Source organism: Microcaecilia unicolor, chromosome 1, assembly GCF_901765095.1.
Source record: "Microcaecilia unicolor chromosome 1, aMicUni1.1, whole genome shotgun sequence".
Classification (NCBI taxonomy): domain Eukaryota; kingdom Metazoa; phylum Chordata; class Amphibia; order Gymnophiona; family Siphonopidae; genus Microcaecilia; species Microcaecilia unicolor.
In genome coordinates, this window is record NC_044031.1 from 291,164,778 (window position 1) to 291,187,524 (window position 22,747).

The 22,747-nt window shown below is 40.1% G+C and overlaps 1 protein-coding gene across 1 annotated transcript in view; it reads right to left on the reverse strand.

Moving 5' to 3' along the window:
- The window catches only part of LOC115472864 (cadherin-18-like), a 588,666-nt gene that overhangs the window by 237,944 nt on the left and 327,975 nt on the right, over nt 1-22,747 (reverse strand). Inside the window, exon 3 of the mRNA XM_030207339.1 lies at nt 11,201-11,388. Coding sequence (XP_030063199.1) covers nt 11,201-11,388 — 188 coding nt within the window. The remainder of the gene's footprint in view (nt 1-11,200; nt 11,389-22,747) is intronic.

A 22,747-nucleotide genomic window follows, 5' to 3' on the forward strand; every position in this document is an offset into this window, starting at 1 on the left:
CTTTATAGAATTACCCCAAAGGAGCCAATCTAGAAAATGATGCCTAAATATAGGTGCCTAGAGAATGCCTGGTAGAAGCCTACTCTATAAGGGAACAAAGGCACATATTTTCCTTTATGAAATACAGGACCAGAGTAAGAGGTCAGACACATGGCTATACTTTAGGTATTGATCAATAAACAAAGAGGACAAGAAGATATCAGAATATCAAACAAACCAAAACAACCTCTTGTTTTGATATATCGTGCTTTAACCATTGGCAAGTACTCTTAGTGGTAACTATATTGGATTTTACTCACTTTTGGATCTTTTTTGTTTTTTGCACTTTTTTCACTTATAGGTTGTATTTTAAGTTTGTAATATTTTGTATATTTATATATATTTTTCAGATGCACATCTTGAGACAGCTTCTGATAGCGAAACTCTGACTGACTAATTTTGCACGATTCTCTCCACAAGTGTTCTAGAAGTTTAAATTAAGTAAAGTTTTTCACTTCTAATGCATATTTTTTGCTAAAACTTCACAGGAAGTGATGTAATTCCTGATGTAATTCCTGTGAAGTTTTAGCAAAAAGAGAATTGAGATAAGGGCTTTTTATGCTGATGAAGAAAATTCACCAACAGTTTTTCCTTATTACATTATAAATTTATATATTGAGTGGAGGTGTGAGTGCAGAGGTTTTTTTTCCCTTTCTCATTATCATATTTCTTTGTACTTCACAGGAATTTAGTACCATTAAGTACTTTGCAGTTTCTACAACAAGAGGTTGTTTTGGTTTGTTTGATATACTTTAGATACTAACACATGCCCGCTGGGATTTGGTCTAAATGACCACACTTAAGTACAGTAGAAATGTGCATAACTTATAGCATTCTATCAGTTCTGTTCATAAATATGTGCCTTGCCCATGCCTGCCTGGACTGTGCACATGTAAACACCCATTTTCTACTTGTTCTCTATAGGGGATAATCACGGTTAAAGAATAGCACATAAACTACTTACTTAGCATGTGTGTGTTGGTGTTCTACTAACATGCATATATGGTGCAAAGGTGCCCCCCCCCCCCCACCATTGTCCTGCCAATATGTATAACCCCATATATATATATGCATCTATATGCTAGCACATAAGTACATAAGAATAGCCATACTGAGTCAGACCAATTGGTCCATCTAGCCCGGTATCCTGTTTTCAACAGTGGTCAATCCAGGTCACAAGTACATAGCAGAAACCCAAATGGTAGCAACTCTCCATGCTACCAATGCCAGGACAAACAGTGGCTTCCCCATGTCTGTCTCAATAGCAGACTATGGGCCTTTCCTCCAGGAACTTGTCCAAACCTTTTATAAACCCAGATACACTAACCGCTGTTACCACATCCTCCAGCAATGAATTCCAGAGCTTAAATATTCATGGAGTGAAAAAATATTTACTCCTATTTCCATATAACTTCATTGAGTGTCCCCTAGTTTAGTACGTTTTGAAAGAGTAAAAAATTGATTCACTTCTACTCGTTCTACATCACTCAGGATTTTGTAGACCTGAGTCATAGCTACCCTCAGCCATCTGTTTTCCAAGCTGAAGAGCCCTAACATCTTTAGCCTTTCCTCATATGAAAAGTTCCATCCTCTTTATCATTTTGGCCATTCTTCTTTGAATCTTTTTCTAATTCTGATATATCTTTTTTGAGATATGGTGACCAGAACTGAATGCAACACTCAAGGTGAATCACACCATGGAGTGATACAGAGACATCATAGTATTCTTGGTCTTATTTACCATCCATTTCCTAATAATTCCTAGCATCCTGTTTGCTTTTTTGGCTGTTGCCACACATTGGGCAGAAGATTTCAGCATATTGTCTACAACACCACCTAGATCTTTTTATGGGATGCTGACCCCCAATATAGACCCTAGCATCAGGCAACTATGATTTGGATTACTCTTCCCAATGCCCATCACTTTGCATTTGCCTATATTAAATTTCATCTGCCATTTGGATGCCCAGTCAAGGTCTTCCTGCAATTTTTCACAGTCTGTATATATATATATATATATATTTTTTTTTTTTTTTGCAACCTTGAACAGTTTTGTGTCATCTGCAAATTTAAACATAAGAACATAAGTAGTATCCATACTGGGTCAGATCAATTGTTCATCGAGCCCAGTATCCTGCTTCCAACATTGGTCAATCCAGATCACAAGTACCTGGCAGAAACCCAATTAGCAAGCAACATTTCCTGCTACCAAACCTGGGGCAAACCGTGGCTTCCCCCAAGACCATCTCAATAACAGACTATGGACTTTTCCTCCGGGAATTTTCCAAACCTTATTTAAACCCAGATACACTAACTACTGTTACCGTATTCTCAAGCAATGAGTTCCAGAGCTTTAATATTCGTTGAGTGAAAAAAATATTTCCTCCTATTTATTTTAAAATCATTTCCATATAACTTCATCGAGTGTCCCCTAGTTTTGTACTTTTTTGAAAGATTAAAAAAATTGATTCACTTCTACTCGTTATCCACCACTAAAAATTTTACAGACATCAACCATATTCCCCCTCATCTATCTATGTGTCAAGCTGGTTGCTCTTTGAACCTTTTCTAATTCCATTATATCTTTTTTGAGATACGGCGACCAGAACTGAACACAATACTAAAGGTGAGGTCATACCATAGAGCAATACAGAGGCATTATAATATTCCTGGTCTCACCTCACTTGTTCCGATTTCCAGATGATATATAAATATGTTAAAAAGCACCATCCCAGTACAGATCCCTGTGGCACTTCACTATTCACCCTCCTCCACTGAGAGAAAAGGCCATTTAACCTTACCCTCTGTTTTCTGTCCAATAACCAATTCCTAATCCACAACAGAACATTGCCTCCTATTCCAAGAACATAAGCATTGCCTTACTGGGACAGACTGAAGGTCCATCAAGCCCAGGAACCTTTTTCTGACAGTGGCCAATCCAGTTCACAAGTACCTGGCAAGATCCCAGAACAGTAAAACAGCTTTTAAGCTGCTTATCCTAGAAATAAGTAGTAGATTTTTACAAGTAGTAAACATTTTTTTAAATCATTCCCCTAACTCCACTCCATATCCCCCCACATCTTTGTATATCAAAAACATTTTTCTCTGTAAATCACTCTCTTATGTTACTTCCATTCTTATACATCAATCACTGCATAATAAAATGCTATTTTAAAAATTCAGAAACTTTCCCTTTTGTTGTTCTTTTAGAAATTCGTATTTTTAGCACATTTATTTCAACATTCCCCCTATCCACATCCTGCTCATTCTCCAGAGGAATATTACTCTTGGTAATAATGAGCCAAGATGTGCTCGGTTCACTAGGCAATTGTTCTTTCTCTGTGAGCTTTTTAAATTCTAGTTGAAAAGCCAATTTTTTAAATTTTCCTATATTTTTCTGCTCATGTCCTCGTTAGCAGAAATAATTGAATTTCTTTTTCCCTCAATCAAGTTTTTTCCTCTTCTTATAATCGTAATTTATTCTTTGAATAGAATCCTGTAAAGTCTGATTTTCTTCACGTCTCTTTGAGATTCCAAAGTTCTTCATCTTTAACTTTTCCTCCTTCTTCTCCCTCTCTCCACCTTTGGAGAATTTATAAGAAAGGAAATGGATCAGATGTCTTCCTCGGAACATTTCTATGAGAAGAACTGCACTCAAGCAAACAAATATTATCAGTCATTGAAGGATGCCGAAAACATGTGAGTGCTTGTTCTTAGTCCCAACTTTCCTACCAAACCAGAGCTTAAACGGCCTTCTTACGGGAACATTCCACTGTTCGAGTAAAACAACAGTTTAAGTAGACCTTAGAATGATGATTGCCCGCAGGAGGGAAATGGGTGCTCTAGAACCATGTATGAGGAGATGCTTAAGGTTATGGAAAACCCATTCCTTGAGATTCAATATTGCAATAGGTACTGAAACTGGTCATGTGACTACTTCAATTCGTCTTCCGTGGAAAGAGAAAAACTACTAGCTTTTGTTATGATGGACTGGGGTGTTGGTATATTTTATAGATTTCACATTTCTCAACATTATTTTAGAGCCTGAAAATAGAGTGAGTGTAGGGGTTGTGACTACTAATGGATCACCCTTGTTCTGTGACCTTAGAGAGTGAACCTATCATATTGACAATGAATCACAATCATTAGGATGTAATACACTTTGACCCAGTTCATGTAAACATTTTATCATTATTCTGGGCTTATCATGACTAGAATGGTACAACCTATGTATCCAGTGTTATTTTAGACACTCCAATATAACAGCACATTCTTTGATCCATCTCAGTAAGATTTCTTTTTAGATAGCAAGCAGATGGTTGAACCAGAGGGTACAAGGATCTCCTCATTTAATTTGAGAGGTGGAGGGGTGAGCTTATTAGTTTTAGAGTGATTTTTCCTTTACTTTTTCCTATTAATTATTTTTAATGAACACTTACTGTTTTTTTTCCTAATTATTGGATCTTCCAGAATTAGTTTCTATCATTGTGTGCCACTGTATACATATTTATGTTCAAATACTATTGTTGAAGTTTAAAAGTAAAATGCACATAGAAAGACTATGGGACCCTTTTACTAAGCTGCGATATACGCTAATAAGTATCTAACACAGCAAAAATGGCCTAATGCAAGATGCAACAAAGTGTTCTGTGTTAGTTTTGCCACCTGCAAATGCTTTGAGTGCGGTATTTATTTTTTGGGAAGGGGCGTGTCAGGGGTGGAGAATGAGTATGAATATATCCAGTGGTGTGCTGGTAAATGTTTAACAACAGGCTCTCTCCCCAGTCCACCTCTGCGCCCCCTCCCCCCGTCCACCTCTGCACCCCTCGTCCACCTCTGCGCCCCCCCCCCAAATTGCAGAGCTGGCTATAGTTGGGGAGATATCCTGGGGGGGGGGGGGGTGGTGGCAATGCATTACTCCAGGAAAAGAAATTTAAATGATCCCAGGTTCCAATCTAATTCATGTTTAATGTACGAAAAATGCCATAAATCTCTATATATAAAAGGCACCACCAACGTTCTAAATGAAGCCTCCAGCCGGAAGTGTGAAGGGGGAGAGATATCCGGTTTCCCCATGAGTGTTTGCCCCGCCCACACTCTCTCTGTAACACAAACAGTGAAGGAAAACACAGCAAAGCACGAAATCAAATCGCTCTCTCTGTAACAGTGAAGGACTCAGAGGGGGGAGAGGAGAGAGGGCAGAAGCCCTCACTATCTCTGTAACACAAACACAGCAGGAAACTTAACACTGAAGGACTTGACTCCGAGGGGGGAGGGGACAGAGAGGAAAGACAGCACTGGGGAAGGGAGAGAGGGCAGAGGGCAGGGACACACACACTCCCACATGCACACAGAAGAAAACCTTGCTAGCCCCCGTTTCATTTGCATCAGAAACGGGGCTTTTTTACTAGTAAGTAAATAAATATAAACTTTTAATGTTGAGCACCTGATTCTCAAAGTGGACATATTCCAAACACTATAATGAAAATAAAATGATTTTTTCTACCTTTGTTGTCTGGTGACTTTGTTTTTCTGATCATGCTGGCCCAGTATCTGATTCTGCTGCTATCTGTCCTCTTAACTCAGGGTAAGATGCACTAAACTTAACGAACCAAATAACGAGTCAATTACAAGCCATTAACGAGGAAGTAGATTACCCTGGCACGCACTAAAAGCCATTTTTTGATGGCGGTAGCAACTAATGAAAACGGAATGCAAACGAGTAAACAACAATAGTAATGTGAATGTGTCGCAATGCACTATTAATACCGAAGAATGCACAAAACGAATCCGAATTCTTTTCCGTGATATATGGAACGTGTGGTCAGAGGCTACCAGTAAAGTCCAATGCTGCCATAATGTACGTCATAACACGTCTATGTAGTGCGTGCAATGTTTCGATGCGCTATGTATGCGTGGTACGTGCATGTGCACATGTCGGAGAAGTTATGGCTGCATGAGGGAGAAAGCCTAACTTCTCCGATATGGATTACTGTGGCTGGCACAGCTCTTCTTAATAAATTAGAAGCGCCTTTTCCCCCGTCCAGGGAAAAGGCGCGACATCCTAAGGATGGACAGAGGCTGGAAGGTGTTGCAATGGCTATTCTATAAGCGTTGCTCACACCCCAGATCCGTAAGTATTGGCAGTATAGTGACGTTTGTATGTGTGTGTTAAAACCTGTGTTTCACTAATGACCATTTGTGTAATGGCCGGCAGTGTTCGTCATTTTTCTTTATACTGCCAATATGAATGCTCGTTATGTGCGTGTACAAAAAAAGTAGGTGTTTCCTAGACGGTGGGGTGGAGCTAATGAGCATAACAGTACATCATTGGTTTCTTGATATTTTTCTTTTCACCTGATTGCCCGTCTTCTTGTTTTACAGGTTGACGAGCTGAAAAAAAAGGGCACAGCCCATAAGAAAGGACCACGCAGAATGTCCCCAGGAGGTCAAGGATAACCTTGACAACAGCCCAGGTATTTGTTGGTTTCACATGAGTCTATAACTGCAACATGAGATTTGATAATGCCCTCGGGGGTATTATCTGATTACTGTTAGTCTCTGCAGAAATGTCATCTTCTGGGGATGAGGGGGAAGATGATGATGATGAGGGCAATGAGTGGTCCCTGGCTGGTGCTGCTCCTCCCCCCCTTCCGGTCCTACCCCTGGTCCCCACCCCTTGCCTTATGCCCTTGTCCGTCCTGGCCCCTCCTCTGTTCTCCCCCCCCCCCCCCCCCCCCACGGAAGAAGGGCACAGACAGCTCTCGGACAATAAATACTACAGGAGACTAACTGAGGACCCCACACAGGATTATACAAAGCAGCTAAAAGACCTTATCAGAACATTTCCTAAACAAGTACAGCCACATCTGAAGAAACTCATACCAAACCAGCCTTCTGTGGGCACATTCTACATGCTACCCAAAATCCACAAACCTGGAAACCCTGGCAGACCAATCATATTGGGTACTGACACACTCACAGAGGAAATATCTGGACTCATAGAGGGAATTCTGAAAATTCTCGTGCACAAAACAAACAGTTTCATACAAGACACCACAAACTTTCTGAATAAATTGAAAAATATCAAGCAATTACCACCAAACACCCTTCTGGTCACGATGGATGTAGAATCACTATACAGCAACATTCCCCATGCGGATGGCATAGTTGCATGTGGGAGACTCCTAAAAACATCCACACTGGACCATAAATATTCACCAGAAACTATTACAAAATTAATCAAATTTATTTTAACTCACAACTACTTCCGCTTTAACAATGATATCTATCTACAAATAATGGGCACTGCGATGGGCACCAGGATAGCACCCCAATATGCCAACCTTTTTATGGTTGAGCTGGAAGACACATTTCTGAATACATGCCAGACCAAACCTCTAAAATACTACCGGTACATCAATGACATTTTAATGATTTGGACTGAGGGGGAAGAAACTCTGAAACAATTTTACTATTCCTTCAATACATACCATCCTACAATCAGATTCAAAATTGACTACTCCCCAGAAAAAGTCAATTTTTTGGACACCACAGTCTCAATCAGCGATGGCTATATACAAACATCTATATACAAGAAACCCACAGACAGATGCAGTTACCTCCACAACTCCATCTTCCACCCTTCACATACAAAGAGATCCATTATTTACAGCCAAGCCACAAGATACCACCGTATCTGCTCTGACCCAAGGGACAGAGACAGACATCTTGAAATCCTGACTGCATCCTTCGAACGGAAAGGCTACAACCCCACAATAATCTCCAAAAATATTGCCTCCTCCCTCAAAACACCCAGGGAAAATCTGCTACAGTACAAAGAAAAAAAAGCCACAGACAGAATCCCCCTTATAGTGACGTATAACCCAGAGCTGGAAAAATTACGGAACATCATAAAAGATCTTCAGCCTCTACTCCAAGAGGATGAATTACTGAAAGAGATATTCCCAGCCACACCAGTGCTGGCCTTTCTGACAGCCACCCAACTTAAAACACAAGCTAATCAGAAGTAAACTCCCAATACAGACTGATAAAGAAGAGAAGGGCACACATCCCTGCAATATACCCAGCTGCAAGCTATGCCAAAACATTTCACAGGACCCCATAGTCATTCACAAAGGAAAAATATTCAACATAAAGGAATCTTTCACATGCTCATCTTCCAACGTGGTATATATCATTCAGTGTAAAAAATGTAACGAAGGATGCTATATTGGAGAAACAGGCCAGATGCTTAAGACAAGATTTAATTTACATAGACATAACATGAAGAATGCTGGTGCCAGCCGGGTTCCTACCCCTGTGGGGCAGCACTTTACCAGACCAGACCACTGTACCAGTGATTTCATAGTAAGAATCCTGAAAGGTAACTTTAAAACAATACAGGAACGTAAGACCTTTGAAGTCAGAATGATTGAATATTTTGACACCCAACAGACAGGACTTAACAAAGATCTGGGTTTTCTAGCCCATTATAAACCATAAAGTTGTATTTCTCTGTTTATCTCCCTCTTCCCTCACCTACCCACACCCATCCTGTTAGACTATCAATGAAATGCTTTGATGTTCCCATGCATACCTCCTACCCACCCCCACCCTGTTAGACTGTCAATGAAATGCTTGGATGTTTCACTTATATATTCTGTCATCTTCCACATTTGCTTATTTCCGATCTGACGAAGAAGGGCAACCTTCGAAAGCTAATCAAGAAATTTATTAAGTTATGTCCAATAAAAAAGGTATCATCTTATTTTCTTTTCCATGTTTTATTTTGTTTGATTTCTATTGATTACCTCTAAAAGTGGACTAACACAGCTATCACACCTCTCTGCTTTCTCAGGAGAGAAATCAAAACCTCTGAAATTCAGTACAAACCTCTATATAATCTCAGTACTCTCAGTTAAACTATTCTCAGTCACTCTTTTATTATTTCACTCAACCTTTATCATTTATTCCTTCTACTCAGACAAGTCAGGATGCAGGTCTTCTCTCAACAAGGTCTTCCGTTGCTTTCACACCAACTGGCACTAGTTAGGTCCCTTACTAGAGCAGTGCAGCCAATCAGGAAGCTCCAATTGAGAACAGATTTCCATACTGACATTCTATTGTGCATTTTTAGTTAAAAACAGTATATAAAACTTTCATTTTTGGATTTTAATTATATAGCATAGGTCAGAGCAATACCCGAATGTTTGTTCTATTAAAAATTCCATTAAAATTGACCCCCAAACAGCCAAACTGGAACATCATAAAATCAGACTAATTTACATAAAATCTAAACATAAGTAACTCCATAGCAAGTATAAGTTTCCAGGACCTGAAATCCACCATTAAAACTCATACAAACACTTTTAAAAATTTATTTTTAATACTTTTACATTTCCAGGTGTCAGTGCAGGTCTCATTTACCTGTATTGCGCCGGCGCTGAAATTTGCGCCGTTTCAATGTTACCTTGGCAACCAGGACACTTCCAAACACCCCCTACACTTCTCAGCAGTCTCTAGAGTATATTAATTAAAAATGCAACACATGCGCGCACCTTACGAATGCGCAATTGCGTGCAATGTCCAATTTCGGTGATATACATATTTTTATAATCCAACCCTTCTACGGGTCAACACAAGTCCCCTTTTAATATTTTTAACAAACCAGTGGTGGCACAGTGGTCCCCAATGCTCCGGGACAACACCGGAGCCAATGGGTAAATGTAAGGCACCACGCATGTGCTGCTGATGTCACTGATAACATCGTTACACAGGCCAACATTGTGGATGCTTCTGCAGCGTTCCCCGGGCTCCTACCAGCTTCAGGGAGCCCAGGACTTTTCCTGCCCACTATGTCCGGCATCCCCTTCACTAAGGGCGGTCTGGAATCGTGTGGTTCCCCCCAACAAACCCATCCCAGACATGCCCACAACCTCCTGGAGCCCCCCCCCCCCCCCCCAGGGTCAGGTAAATATATAAAAATAATTTTCATACTGGTTACAGACTTGTGGGAACCTACTATAGTATAAGAGTGATTTGTGACAAAGCTGGTAAGATGATAATGAGTTCACGCCATTCCTATGTTAGAGGGAGTAGATATAGAGCGAGGAACAGATATGAAGAAAGAGTCAGCCTATACGGAGGGATAGGCTCAGCTGGGCATAGGATGGACATATTCAAAATCATCAGAAATGGAGTTCTGTTACATCATTTGTAGGGAAATGGAAAAGGTATTTAGCAACTTGAATGGATGCCCTATGGATGGTGGGCACTTGTAAATATTTTTCTTTGCATACTTGAGCCTTGCCTAAATGGTCAGTTTACGCTTGTGTCTACTCAATGTATTTTTATTTATTCATTTATCACCCATCTTAATTCTACTAAGTGAAGTACAATAAAACATTAAGCATTAATTAAAATAATTGCATAACACTGAACAAATGAAACACCATAATCCTAGTGTCATGGCACTATACTAATAAAGAAGTCCCTATCCAAATGGCTTGTTTACTATACAAATCACCTCCTTCTTTCAGAGCTATCACTTCCTCTTTCCTTTCTGACCCTATCACCCTTCCAGCCCTCCTTTTCTGATTCTCTTACTCCCTCAGCCCCTGCTATTTAGCCAAAAGACTGGCAGTACCTTCACCAAGAGCTCTGTTCAGAACTTAGTATGTGTGTCTATGATCTGGAGAGCAGGTGTTAACATTGTGCAATAACTGGGACACCTTCCCCAGTTACTATTAACACCATTTCTGTACCGCAATATCTGCAGTCCTAACCAGACCCCATTGCTTCATCTTGGTTAAAGCTCTAGTGCAAGCTTATATTCTAACAGTATACTACCAAGAGCTCTCTAAACATGTCTTGGAAGGATTACTCTCAGAGGCTGATTCAGTCTCAATATCAGTCAATACTTTGCCTCTCTGCTAAGGTTCCCTATCTGTTTTTTTTTTTTTTTGTTAGTGTCATTTGTAATGGTGATTCCAGAGTGAAGTAGATACCTGTTTAGTAGAAATTGGAGTGAAACCACCAACTTATTTTACTAGGCCAACTTGTGTGGAAATATAGGTCTCAAGGTTATCTTCAATGGAGACTTTTCAAGAAGTTTTAATATGCACTCTTAGATAAGATTTTTTATTATCTATTTGCTTACCTTCTTCAGTGAAAGAATTCCCTCTCTAGTGTCTTTGTCAGTGGATATGGAGAACACGCCAGAACCATCGCCGTTAACAATTGTGTATTTAATGTCAGCATTAAGGCCAATGTCTGCATCATTTGCCTTGATTTTGCCCACTGCAGAGCCAACTTGGGCTGATTCAGGAACGTACAGCTGATGATGCTCTGAGGAAAAATTAATGCAACATGCATGGTCAATGTAAAGAACAGAATAAAAAAAAAAGCATTACCCAGATAGCCAGATACAGAATTTATGCTAAAGGAAAGCATGTGCACTTTGTACTGCTTTTGTACTTAAATACAAATTACATTTCTGTACTGTTCAAGCAAAAAAAAAAAAAAAAAAGACAGATTAGCTGAAGCCCTGCTGTTAAGAATTAAAAGCCTTTTTTTGTGTGTGTGATGTGCAGAAAGGCCAAAATGTTGATAATAATTTTAAGCATTAATGCTGAGATTTGGGCCTTAGTGGGGTGCTGTGTTCAATCCTATTTAATGAGGTACCAACTCAATTAGAATCATTGATTCTGTAATAATCCTACAAGAAAAAAATAAACTTTTCATTTTATGGATGAAATGGGGTAGTTTTTCCATAACTGATTTATTTTCTGATAGATTTAGCTTCCTTTCAGCTTATCAGGACAAAACACAGAGCTAACTGCTGATAACTTTCTTAGATGTAAATCGTAATATGAATGTTAAGTCTCAGAATCCTAATATTTCACTTGCCAGGAATTATTGTTTAAGATAGAGTCATTTCCCACCATTTAGACACGATACTTTTATTTGGTCTCTGTTTCACTTTGACTGTAGCAATTAGTTTTCTTTACTGAAGAAGTCGGGTATAAGAAATCTGTGCTCATAAAACTATCCAATCTATGGTATGAGCAAAGAAAATGAGTTCAACCAATACAGGAGTATCTAAAATTCACTTCACATAAGAAAAGTAAAGCTAATATTACAGATGTCTTTTTATATTACATGCACTTACTTTTATTTTACAGAACAGAACCATTTATTCTAAGATTTATTAACAGAAAATTATCTTTCTTTGTACACTTTGAGATCATCAGCTCAGTATGTAGCAGTAATGCCAGCAATTATTTGAAAAGGAAAAAAGAACAAAATATTATAATGTCCTTATATCGATCCATAGTGTTACCATAGAGTTACAGCATTGTATGTAGTTTTATTCACTCCATCTGGAAAAGGATATAACAAAACTAAACCAAAAGATTCAGTGAAGAACAAGAAATGGATACATGGAACAGAAGAGCTCTCGTATGAAGAAAGGCTAAGCTGGTTAGAGCTCTTTAGGGTAGCAAAGTGGCATACGAGAGCAGAAATGATAGAGGTTTATAAAATCTTGAGCGGAGTGGCAAAATTTCATAGGGAATGATTATTGAGGGGCCATTTTACAACGGCACATATGGATCTATGCGCATGCAGTGTGCATCGAATTTGCACTGCTAGCAAGTGCACCTGGCGATAATTACGAATTTGGTGCATGCTGAAAACCCACAGTAGAAAATCATTTTCTATTTTCTACCACAGGGGCATTCCCAGTGGTAATTGGCAGTTGGCTTACATAGGACAGTTACCACGTGGGTAACATATTAGCCCTTACCGTTAAGACAATAGCTGTCATTAAGAGCTCAAGCCGTAAATAGACGCACACTGGTTTTAATTTTGCCACACATTCATTTCCTGCCTCCCCCCCCCAAACCCCTTTGTTTTAGATACAGTGGAGAAATGGTCCAGTGCTTGTCCAAAACACACACCCACACTAATACCATGCGAATGCTACTGCCGGTGGCATCTGCTGCCCACTTCTAAGTACCCACCAATGTAAATGAATTTACTAAATTACACAATTTCTTCAAATCAACCATATTTCTACCTACCAATTTGTCATAATACTGCTTCTTTTTAAAAAATATCAAAGTTTTATATTCCTGGACACAAACCCGCCAATTCCTCCTATTTTTACTAGTTAAAATCTTTCTCCATTTCCTTTCAGCACACATACATTTTCTCTTCAACAATAATAATTCTTAATCAAACCACTTATCTTTTTTTTTTTTTATTCCTCGTGACCTAGAGGATAAAGGAGCAATATCATCTGAGATATTGCTACTCATCCTATCCCAGTTAGTTATTATGTTCCCCGTTAGATCACAAGAGCCCAAGATGGAATCATCAACTAATCCAAAGTTTTACACAGTCAATTCTTTCCCTAGATAATATAGTATGTTTGAAACTGTCTTTGGAGATCATCTTTTCCCTCCAGTGTAATGTGAACTGAATCAGAAAATGGTCAGACCATGGGACTGGTTCACAAGAAGATATATCCACTGATACTACTCCCATTTAGGGGTCCTTTTACCAAGCTGTGGGAAAAAGGGCCCTGCGCTAGCAGTGGGGACTGTTTTTCCTGCATACCAGGGCCCTTTTTACTGCAGCAGATTAAAAAAAACCCCAGCACACATGGCTAAGCGGTGAGATAAATCTTACTGCATGGCCATGCGGCAGGGAACCCTTACTGCCACCCACTGAGGTGACAATAAGGGCTCCTGTGATAACCCAGTGGTAACCAGGTAGTGCACGGTGATGCCCAATTACCACCGGATTATCGCCATGCAAGCCATTTCCGGAAGTTTTCTTTTTCCCCCAGAAATGGTGCACACTTAGGGTGGGACTACTGCCAGCAGCCACGTTGGGCCGGCGGTAGTCCCAGAAGAGTGAGCGGTAAGCCCACGTTGAGCTTACCACCACACTGTAAAAGGGCCTCTTAGTGCTTTAGAAAGTGCAATTAGATCCAAATGATGACCTTTTTCATGAGTTTGCTTGAGATGTGGCCCGAGAGATCTGAAAAGTTGAGAAGATCCTTCTCATTAGGTTTGTTCTTGTTTTCTAAATGTAAATTGGTATTCCCAAGTATTAAAACATGATCACTTTGTATCTACTGATAAGCAAAAACTCATAAATTGAATCCCTAGCAGAACTCCATGTCTCAGGGGGACAATGAAACATAGCTAAGTGAACCTAAGAGAAAATCACCACATATTTTGCAGGAGAGGGCCTTCAAAAATAATGAGTACTTACTATATCCAACAGCCTTACATTAAAAATGGTTTATATATTAAAGCCCCCCCCCCCCCCTTATCCAATTTCGAAGCATGCAAAATCTTATATCCCAGTGGACATAAGTCCCATAGTCTGGGATTGTCAAAAGCAGGCAACCAAGTTTTGTTAAAAAATAAAAAGCCTAACTGGTTGTCTATAAGCAGATCCTGAATGGTATCAAACTTATTGACTACAGATCTGGAGTTTACATATGCACAAGGAATGGGTAAAATACTTTCCTGTTCTCCTAATACTCTAGGAATCGGAATTAATTGTCTTCCAACAATCCTCACCAATTCTGATTTTCTTGCCACTCACCTTCTACTTTTACCTGATACCAATCTAGTAATTCCCCGCATCATCCACTCAGAACAATCAATCAATCAGATCTTCCCTCTTAATAGATGTTCCCAGGGAAAGGCAAAACCAGTCAGTAGAAGCAACAACCAAAACTATATACCATAATGACAAACTTACCCACAAAAACCTCTCCACCCCAACCCCAAGCCAATAACAAACCCCACACATACCAAGTAAACCACCTCATGATCGGAAAAAAAAGCAAATCTCACACTATAAAACTCGCAACTGCATGAAAGGAGAGCACAAAGGAGCGCACCTTGAGCTTGTGCCTTAGGCTATGTGCCAAGTGGCTACGAACCGCTAAGCACAGTGAGTTAAAGGGCCCCCGCATGTGACATCACTTCCAGGTGGAGTCGGTCTCCCAAGCCCAATGATACAGGAAGCCAGATGGTAAGACACCAGAAGGATTCTCAACCTCTCAGAGTCAGCAACAGCCAGAGTCCCAGTCTCAAACACCAATGTAGTAGAAAGTCAGATAACCAGTACAACTAAGCAAAGTGATTTAAAGGGCCCCCGCATCTAGCATCACTTCCAGGTGGAGTTGCCCTCCCATGCCTGATGTTACAAGAAGCCAGATGGTAAGATGCCAGAGGGATTCTTCACCTCTCAGGGTCAGCAATAGCCAGAGTCCCAGTCTCAGGACCCACCTATAGAATGTCTAACCTTCCGTTTCTTTGCTCTTAAAGTATCAACTGCCTCCCATCTCTTCTAGCTCCTTTCAACTACTGCAATCATACATCAGTTCTCATTCTTTAACATCTGCTTATTCAATCACCTTGGGTGATTTTAACATCCATTTGGATGATCCTCAGGCCTCCTTACACCTCAGATTTCCAAATTCTTTTGCATGGTTTCATTTAGTACAGCCTTCAAAGTCAAAGGAACAATATCATCCAACTTTCTACATTCCATATCCTCAGTAAAATCAAAAGTTTGGGTTATAGCATCATTCACTCTTTGCCAAAAATTGAAAGGCTACATTTTGCCTCTCAAATGCCTAATTTACTTACCCTTAATTTTCCTAACTGCGTTTTCTCTCCAAAGCAACGTAAAATCAACCAGGAAATGATCAGATCAAGAAACTTGTACAAATGAATTAATCTCCAGGGTACAGTAATTATCTACATTATTAGGTAATGCTTCAAGTCTAATTAATGACCTTTCTCATGAGTTTGTTTGAACCTAGGCCAAGCAAAGCCAAATTCTATAACATTCCCTACCTTTGAACTCAAACTATACTTCAAAAAAATAAAACATGATAATTTTGTACTAATTGTTTTGTGATAAACTTGTAAAATGAATCTCTACAATCATTCCATTTTCCAGGGGTACAATAAAACAGAACACAATTCAGAGAACCTACAAAAGAATGATCTCTGATTTCACATGACAGTGTCTCAAGGGAGGGGGAGCTGATTGAATCCAACAGTTTAACATTAAAAAAAAAGACATATAAAATTGCAAGCCCACCTCCCCACCTGTCTGCCCTGGGTAGAAGAGAAATTTTATAACAAGGGGGACATAACTCTCTCAATCTAGGATCCTCCCTCATAACCAACCATGTTTCAGTTAAAAGAAATAAACCTGTTTATCAATTATTACATCCCTATTGGTTTAAATCTTATTTACCACAGATCTAGCATTTACATAGGCACAAGGGATAGGTGTAAATGTCCTTGAGATTAGCACTAAATGCCTATACCTAATCCTATTCTGGTCATAGATTGTTTCAACCTTGTTCTTTCTTCTAAGTGTAACCCTATGAACAATTTTTTGTTATGCACTCAGTTTTATTATTTAACAAAGTGTCCCATATGAGCTGTTCCAAGTTCCTGTTCCTTTAAATCTATGTTTATATTACTAGACTAAAATCATGTAAATGATAGAAATAACAAAAGATTATTTACACAAAGAAATAACTAGAATATAAAACTAAGTATACAATATCACAGAAAGAAAGTAAATTCAGATATTGGAATGAACACACACTTCCCTAAGACATAGAATGAATATCACCTGCTTGTTTTACCCCAAAGTACAGAACTTGTCTTACAACACGGGTCGAGAAGCTGGCTGCTTCCCTCTGGAACAGCAGAGACTGCAGGCAGTGGCTTGTCGGTGTTCTAACACTGATCAGTGAGTGAGATGATATAGATGAGACCAGTTGTTATGTGAAGAAAGTTGTAGCTGTAGATGGATCAGGAGAGATAAGTCCAGACGAGTTGAGCTGTGCCTTTTTATAAAATGTTATCAGCACTGTACTGAATGGTTTGATGATTGTGATGGGTGATTGGCTATAGCTTGAAAAACCTCAGGAATGTATTTTTGGCATCATTCTGGATGCTTTCTGGGTTTCAAGTAGTCTGGGATCGACATGTCCACATTGCCCACATTCGTTTGTCTTTGCATCAGCCAAACAAAGTCATAGGTATTTTCCTTGCAAAATGCAAGCACTGCCAAAATTCAAAGCAAATTTCATACTTTATTGGAGCATTAGCACTGCACATTTGTATTTGGTAGAACAGATCTGCATTTAGTCAAACTCTATAATACACCAGTAATTGTGGCTGGGGCTTTTACTCCTACAGACTGAGGATTCAGGAGACATAGGGTGGAGAGAGGGATGAGTTGTGGACAGGTTAAAGGAGCTATATTTAGTGTGAGAGGCTTTTTTGGGAGTGAGGGGAGTAGAATCAGACTGTTTGGTTGGGAAGTTACTAGACTGGTAATTAGTGCAACAAATTGACCATGAAGTCCTTTTTTAATTTCTTGTTTCGGGGTATGTTGGGGGAGTGGAGGAGTGGCCTAGTGGTTAGGGTGGTGGACCTTGGTCCTGTGGAACTGAGGAACTGAGTTCAAATCCCACTTCAGGCACAGGCAGATCCTTGTGACTCTGGGCAAGTCATCTAACTCTCCATTGCCCCATGTAAGCCACATTGAGCCTGCCATGAGTGGGAAAGCACAGGGTACAAATGTAATAAAAAAAATTTCTGTTTTAATGTATACTTTAGATGAAAGGAATATTCCTATTCAGTTATCTAGCAGAGGTAGTTTAATATTTTTAACTGAAACATGGTATTCCATTGAGGACGATCCAAAATTGAAATTACTCTGTCCTATAGGGTATAAGATCTTACACATTCCTAGGCAAGGTAAAAGGGTAGAGGTCTGGCAATCTTGGACAGATCATTTTTTAAATTAAACTTTACAATCTCTTGGCAGGAATCTAAACTTAAAAGGAAGGAGGATAAAATTGTAGTGCATGCAAGAGGAAAAATTGATCACATTATGTTTTGGGAGAAATTAGAAGAGTTGAAGGTGTCATCTATTTATGACTTATTTTCAAATTGGCATAGTAAAATCAATAACATTTTAGATGACATATCACCATTAAAAACTAAATTTAAAAGAGTTTGCAAATTTGATAAATGGTTAGATGCTGAATTATCAGCTTTCAAACAGGATTGTAGAAAGAGCGAAAGGGCTTGGAGAAAATCGTCAACTTCTGAGAACAGAAAGGCTTGGTGTCTGAACGTGTCTGTATAAACAGATGATAGATAGAAGAAGGAGTTTTACTCATCTTATAGGTGGAGATACATTTAATATACAAACATTATTCAATTTAGTGAATAATCTTACAAATACTGATGACTTGAGGTAGGAATTCACAAATGGCACACCGACAGCTGATACGTTAGCTTGCTATTTTAAAGATAAGGTTACAAAGATACATCAACAGTTAAATCTCACTATTGCTTGGGTTCAGGAGGTATCTGATGGGCAAGATAATATTCCAGTAGATTGCATGTGGAATAATTTTCAATCTTTGAAGATAGAGCAGGTGAAGCAATTGGTGTGTAGGTTTGCTAAATCCAATTGTAGTCTAGAATCTTGTCCAGCATATTTAATAAATTCTGCCAATTCAGTGACATTTTGGATTAGTGACTGTTTATCAAATGGTATTTTTCCATCACAATGGGAAGATTGCACTTACATCAATTGTAAAGAATCCTAGTAGAGACTTCCTAACAGTTAGCAACTATCATCCAATTGCCTCAATACCATTGTTTGTAAAGATAATGGAGGGATATGTATTAAAAATGTTAGATTTATATTTGGATAATAGAAATATTTTGACCAGACTTAGTTAGGTTTTTGCAAGAGTTATAAAGGCCGATATTCAAAGCGATTTAAGTGGGTTTATGCGGGCACTGGCAATATTCAGCCAAGGGCCACACAAGGTAAGTGAGTGAAGTTAGAACAGCTCAAAAGCTGTCCTAAGTTCACCCGCTTATCTTTATGTGGGCCCCGGCTGAATATTGGGACAGGACCCACATTTAAAAAATGTTTCCTTTCCACCTCCAGTGGCTCTCGACAACAGTCCTCCAGGACACCTCTCCCCAACAACACCCCCCTGACAGCAGCCCCATCCAACCTCACCCCCACCTTCTGGTCAGGATAGAACCCTCCTCTGGGGCCTACCTGACCTCCCTGGTGGTCCAGCGGGGATGGGAGCAGGAGCGAATCTCCTTTGCTCTTGTCTCTAGCGGCAGCTTCCTGAAAATAGCTGCTGCGACCTCTGCAGTAGCCATCTGGTAGAACCTCGAGGCTGCTGTGAAAGGTTGTGGCAGCTATTTTCAGGAATTTGCTGCTAGGGGCAGGACGGAGATTTTCTCCTGCCAATGATGCCCCGCAGGACCACCAGAGAGATCAGGTAGGCCCTGGGAGAGGATCCTATCCTGACTGGGAGGTGGGAGTGGGATAGGGCTGTTGTTGAGGGAGGGCACAGTGGAGCAGTGTGGAGCTGCCTGGGAAGAGCGCTGTCATTGGGGATGTGGAGTGGGAAAATAGACTTTCTTTTATGCGGGTCCCAGCCTGATATTCAGCCGGGATCCACATAACTTTCTTATAGGGGCTCAGCTGAATATCGGTTGGGCCCGCATAAGCTCCAGCAGCCTGCCTGTCCAAAATTAACTCCTGATATTCAATTCTGGTGCCCGGACATGATCCGGCACTGAATATCGGGGGATAATTTAGCTAGCGACGATCAGCATTTAAAAAACCTTGACCGCCACTGACTGAACATTGGGGGGATAGTACAGAAACAGTGATAGCTTCCATCATTGCCCATGGTAAAGCATTGCTGAGTTCACAATGCAATTTTGGTTCAATTCGACTTATCAACTGCATTTGACCTGGTCAAACACAATATTTTGTTGTCTAGGTTAAATCATATAGGGATAGGCAAGAAGGTTTTGAGTTGATTTAGGGGGCTCCTCACCACTCATAATTATAAAGTACAAAAAGAAGGTAATTTATCTGAGGGTTGGATTCCAGATTGCTTGGTTCCCCAGGAGTCCCCACTATCTCCTTTACTATTCAATGTGCTGCTTTATTTTCTGGGACAGGTATTAGAAAGGCTAAAGTTTCCATTTTTTGTCTATGCTGATGACATCATTCTGCTTCTACTGGCACAGGGGGAATGGAGCAACATATTGAAAGAGTTAGGAACCTGTGTACAGGTTATTGAGGACTGGATATTAAATTAGGACTTAAGCTAAATTCATAAAAAACTAAATTTGTTTTGTTAGGTTTGTTCAATTGTTCCCCTGCATTTTTCTCGTGGAATAAATACTTCCTCATTTGACTTCTGCACCAGAGGTTTGGGTGTGGAGGTGGATAGTTTATTATCCTTTGCCAATCGTGTGAAATTGTTAACTAAAAAACACATTTTATATGTTAAAGAAACTTAGAATAATCAGGAACTATTTTGACCCTGATAAATTCAGATTATTAGTTCACACTCTCATTTTATCCATATTGGATTACTGCAGCATTATTTTACAATGGTTGCCCAAAAACATTTTGAAAACAATTGCAACTTATCCAAAATATGGCAGCCAGGCTGATTTTTACAATGAGCAGATTTATACCAGCTACTACTTTGCTTGTGAGATTGCACTGGCTCCCGGTTGAGGCCAAAGCTAAGCTTAAATTGTTTACAATTACATTTACGATCATATACAGTGTTGCACCATTCTATTTATGTGAGCTCATACAGCTTTTGCATGGCAATCCTATTAATAATAGGAAGACTCGCAATCTAATGCTGCTAAACTTCCCAGCAATTCACTTAATAAGATTTAAGAAATTGTTCAATTCTTCTCTTCACTATCAGATTGCCTTACTATGCAATTCTCTACCTTTAGGGACGCGCATGATTAGGAATTACCTAATATTTCGTAGAGTTCTTAAAACATTTTTGTTTCATGAATATTTGATCAATTGTTCTTATGGTTTGTTTTTATAAATGTGTTTATGTTTATTTTAATTATGAAAGTCTGTGCTTCCTGAGGCTCATGCCTCAGTGTTCTTGATTTGTAATCCGCACTGAACCGAGCATTGATATATGTGGACAATATCCCCTCAGTGCAAGCTTTTCTTAAGTAATGCAAGCGAACCGAGAGAAACAAAAAGCCCCTTTTACTAAGTTGTGATAACAAGTAGCCTACGCTATGATTAGTGCGTGGGTTTCACACAAGGAGGTTTTATGAATGGAGATGACATGATGTTGAAACCATCTCCCCCTTGCAGCCACCATATTGTATGACCCCAAACATTTGCAGATGCTATTGAAATCAACAGCAAACTTGTGAGGTTTATGACTGCCTGAGTGTGGTTTTCTTTTTGACAGCTTTTTTATTTATTTGAAAGCTTCCCATTTGAAACCCAAGGTTTTGTTTTTTTTAACCTCTGGGGGGTCCTCACAACTAGGCCCTGAGGTTTAGGCAGAGCTGGGGCCTTTCTTAAAGCTTTCCCCTACATAAAAGTGAGTCTCCCACAGCTCCAAAAATAAGTCTGCTGCTCGGAAGCGCACACCCACGGACTGCAGCTCATGCCCCAGGACATCCTCAGAGATCTATTTATTTATTTGTTACATTTGTATCCCACATTTTCCCACCTATTTGCAGGCACAATGTGGCTTACATAGTACCGTAAAGGCGTTCGCCAAGTCCGGTAGAGAAACAAATACATGGTGATATTGTGGTCGATTAAGGTTCAGGCACAATGGAGATCAAAGAGAGGAGAGGTTATATAAAGGGGCATAATCGAACGCGAATGCCTATCTCCATGGGCGCCTATTTCTGAGGACAGGTACGCGAAGGGGTGGGACAGGCCATATTTTCGAAAAAGATGGGCGTCCATCTTTTGTTTCGATAATACGGTTTGTTCCGGGCAAATGCATCGCATTTGGGCAGATTTGAGCTGGGTGGTATCGGTTTTCAGCGATAATGGAAACCGAAGGCGCCCAGCTCAAAAATGAACAAATCCAAGGCATTTGGTCATGGGAGGGGCCAGGATTCATAGTGCACTGGTCCCCCTCACATGCCAGGACACCAACCAGGCACCCTAGGGGGCACTTGTAAAAAGTAAAAAAAAAAAAATTAAAATAGCTCCCACATGCATAGCTCCCCTCCCTTGGGTGCTGAGCCCCTCAAAACCCACTGTCCACAACTCTACACCATTACTATAGCACTTATGGCTGAAGGGGGGCACCTATATGTGGGTACAGTGGATTTTGGGGGCAGTTTGGAGCGCTCCCATTTAGCAGCACAAGTGTAACAGGTAGGGGGGGATGGGCCTGGGTCCACCTGCCTGAAGTCCACTGCACCCACTAACAACTGCTCCAGGGACCTGCATACTGCTGTGATGGAGCTGGGTATGACATTTGAGGCTGGCATACAGGCTGAAAAAAAAAGTTTTTAAAGTTCTTTTTTTTTGGTGGGAGGGGGTTAGTGACCACTGGGGGAGTCAGGGGAGGTCATCCCTGATTCCCTCCAGTGGTCATCTGGGCAGTTGGGGCACTTTTTGGGGACTTATTCGTGAAGAAAAGGGTCCAAAGTGACCCAAATTCTCTCTTCTTGCGCCCTTTTTTTCCCATTATCGGCTGAGCGCGCCCATCTCTCCTTGGCCAATAAACACGCCCCAGTCCCGCCTTCACCACACCTCCGACACGCCCCTGTCAACTTTGTTCGTT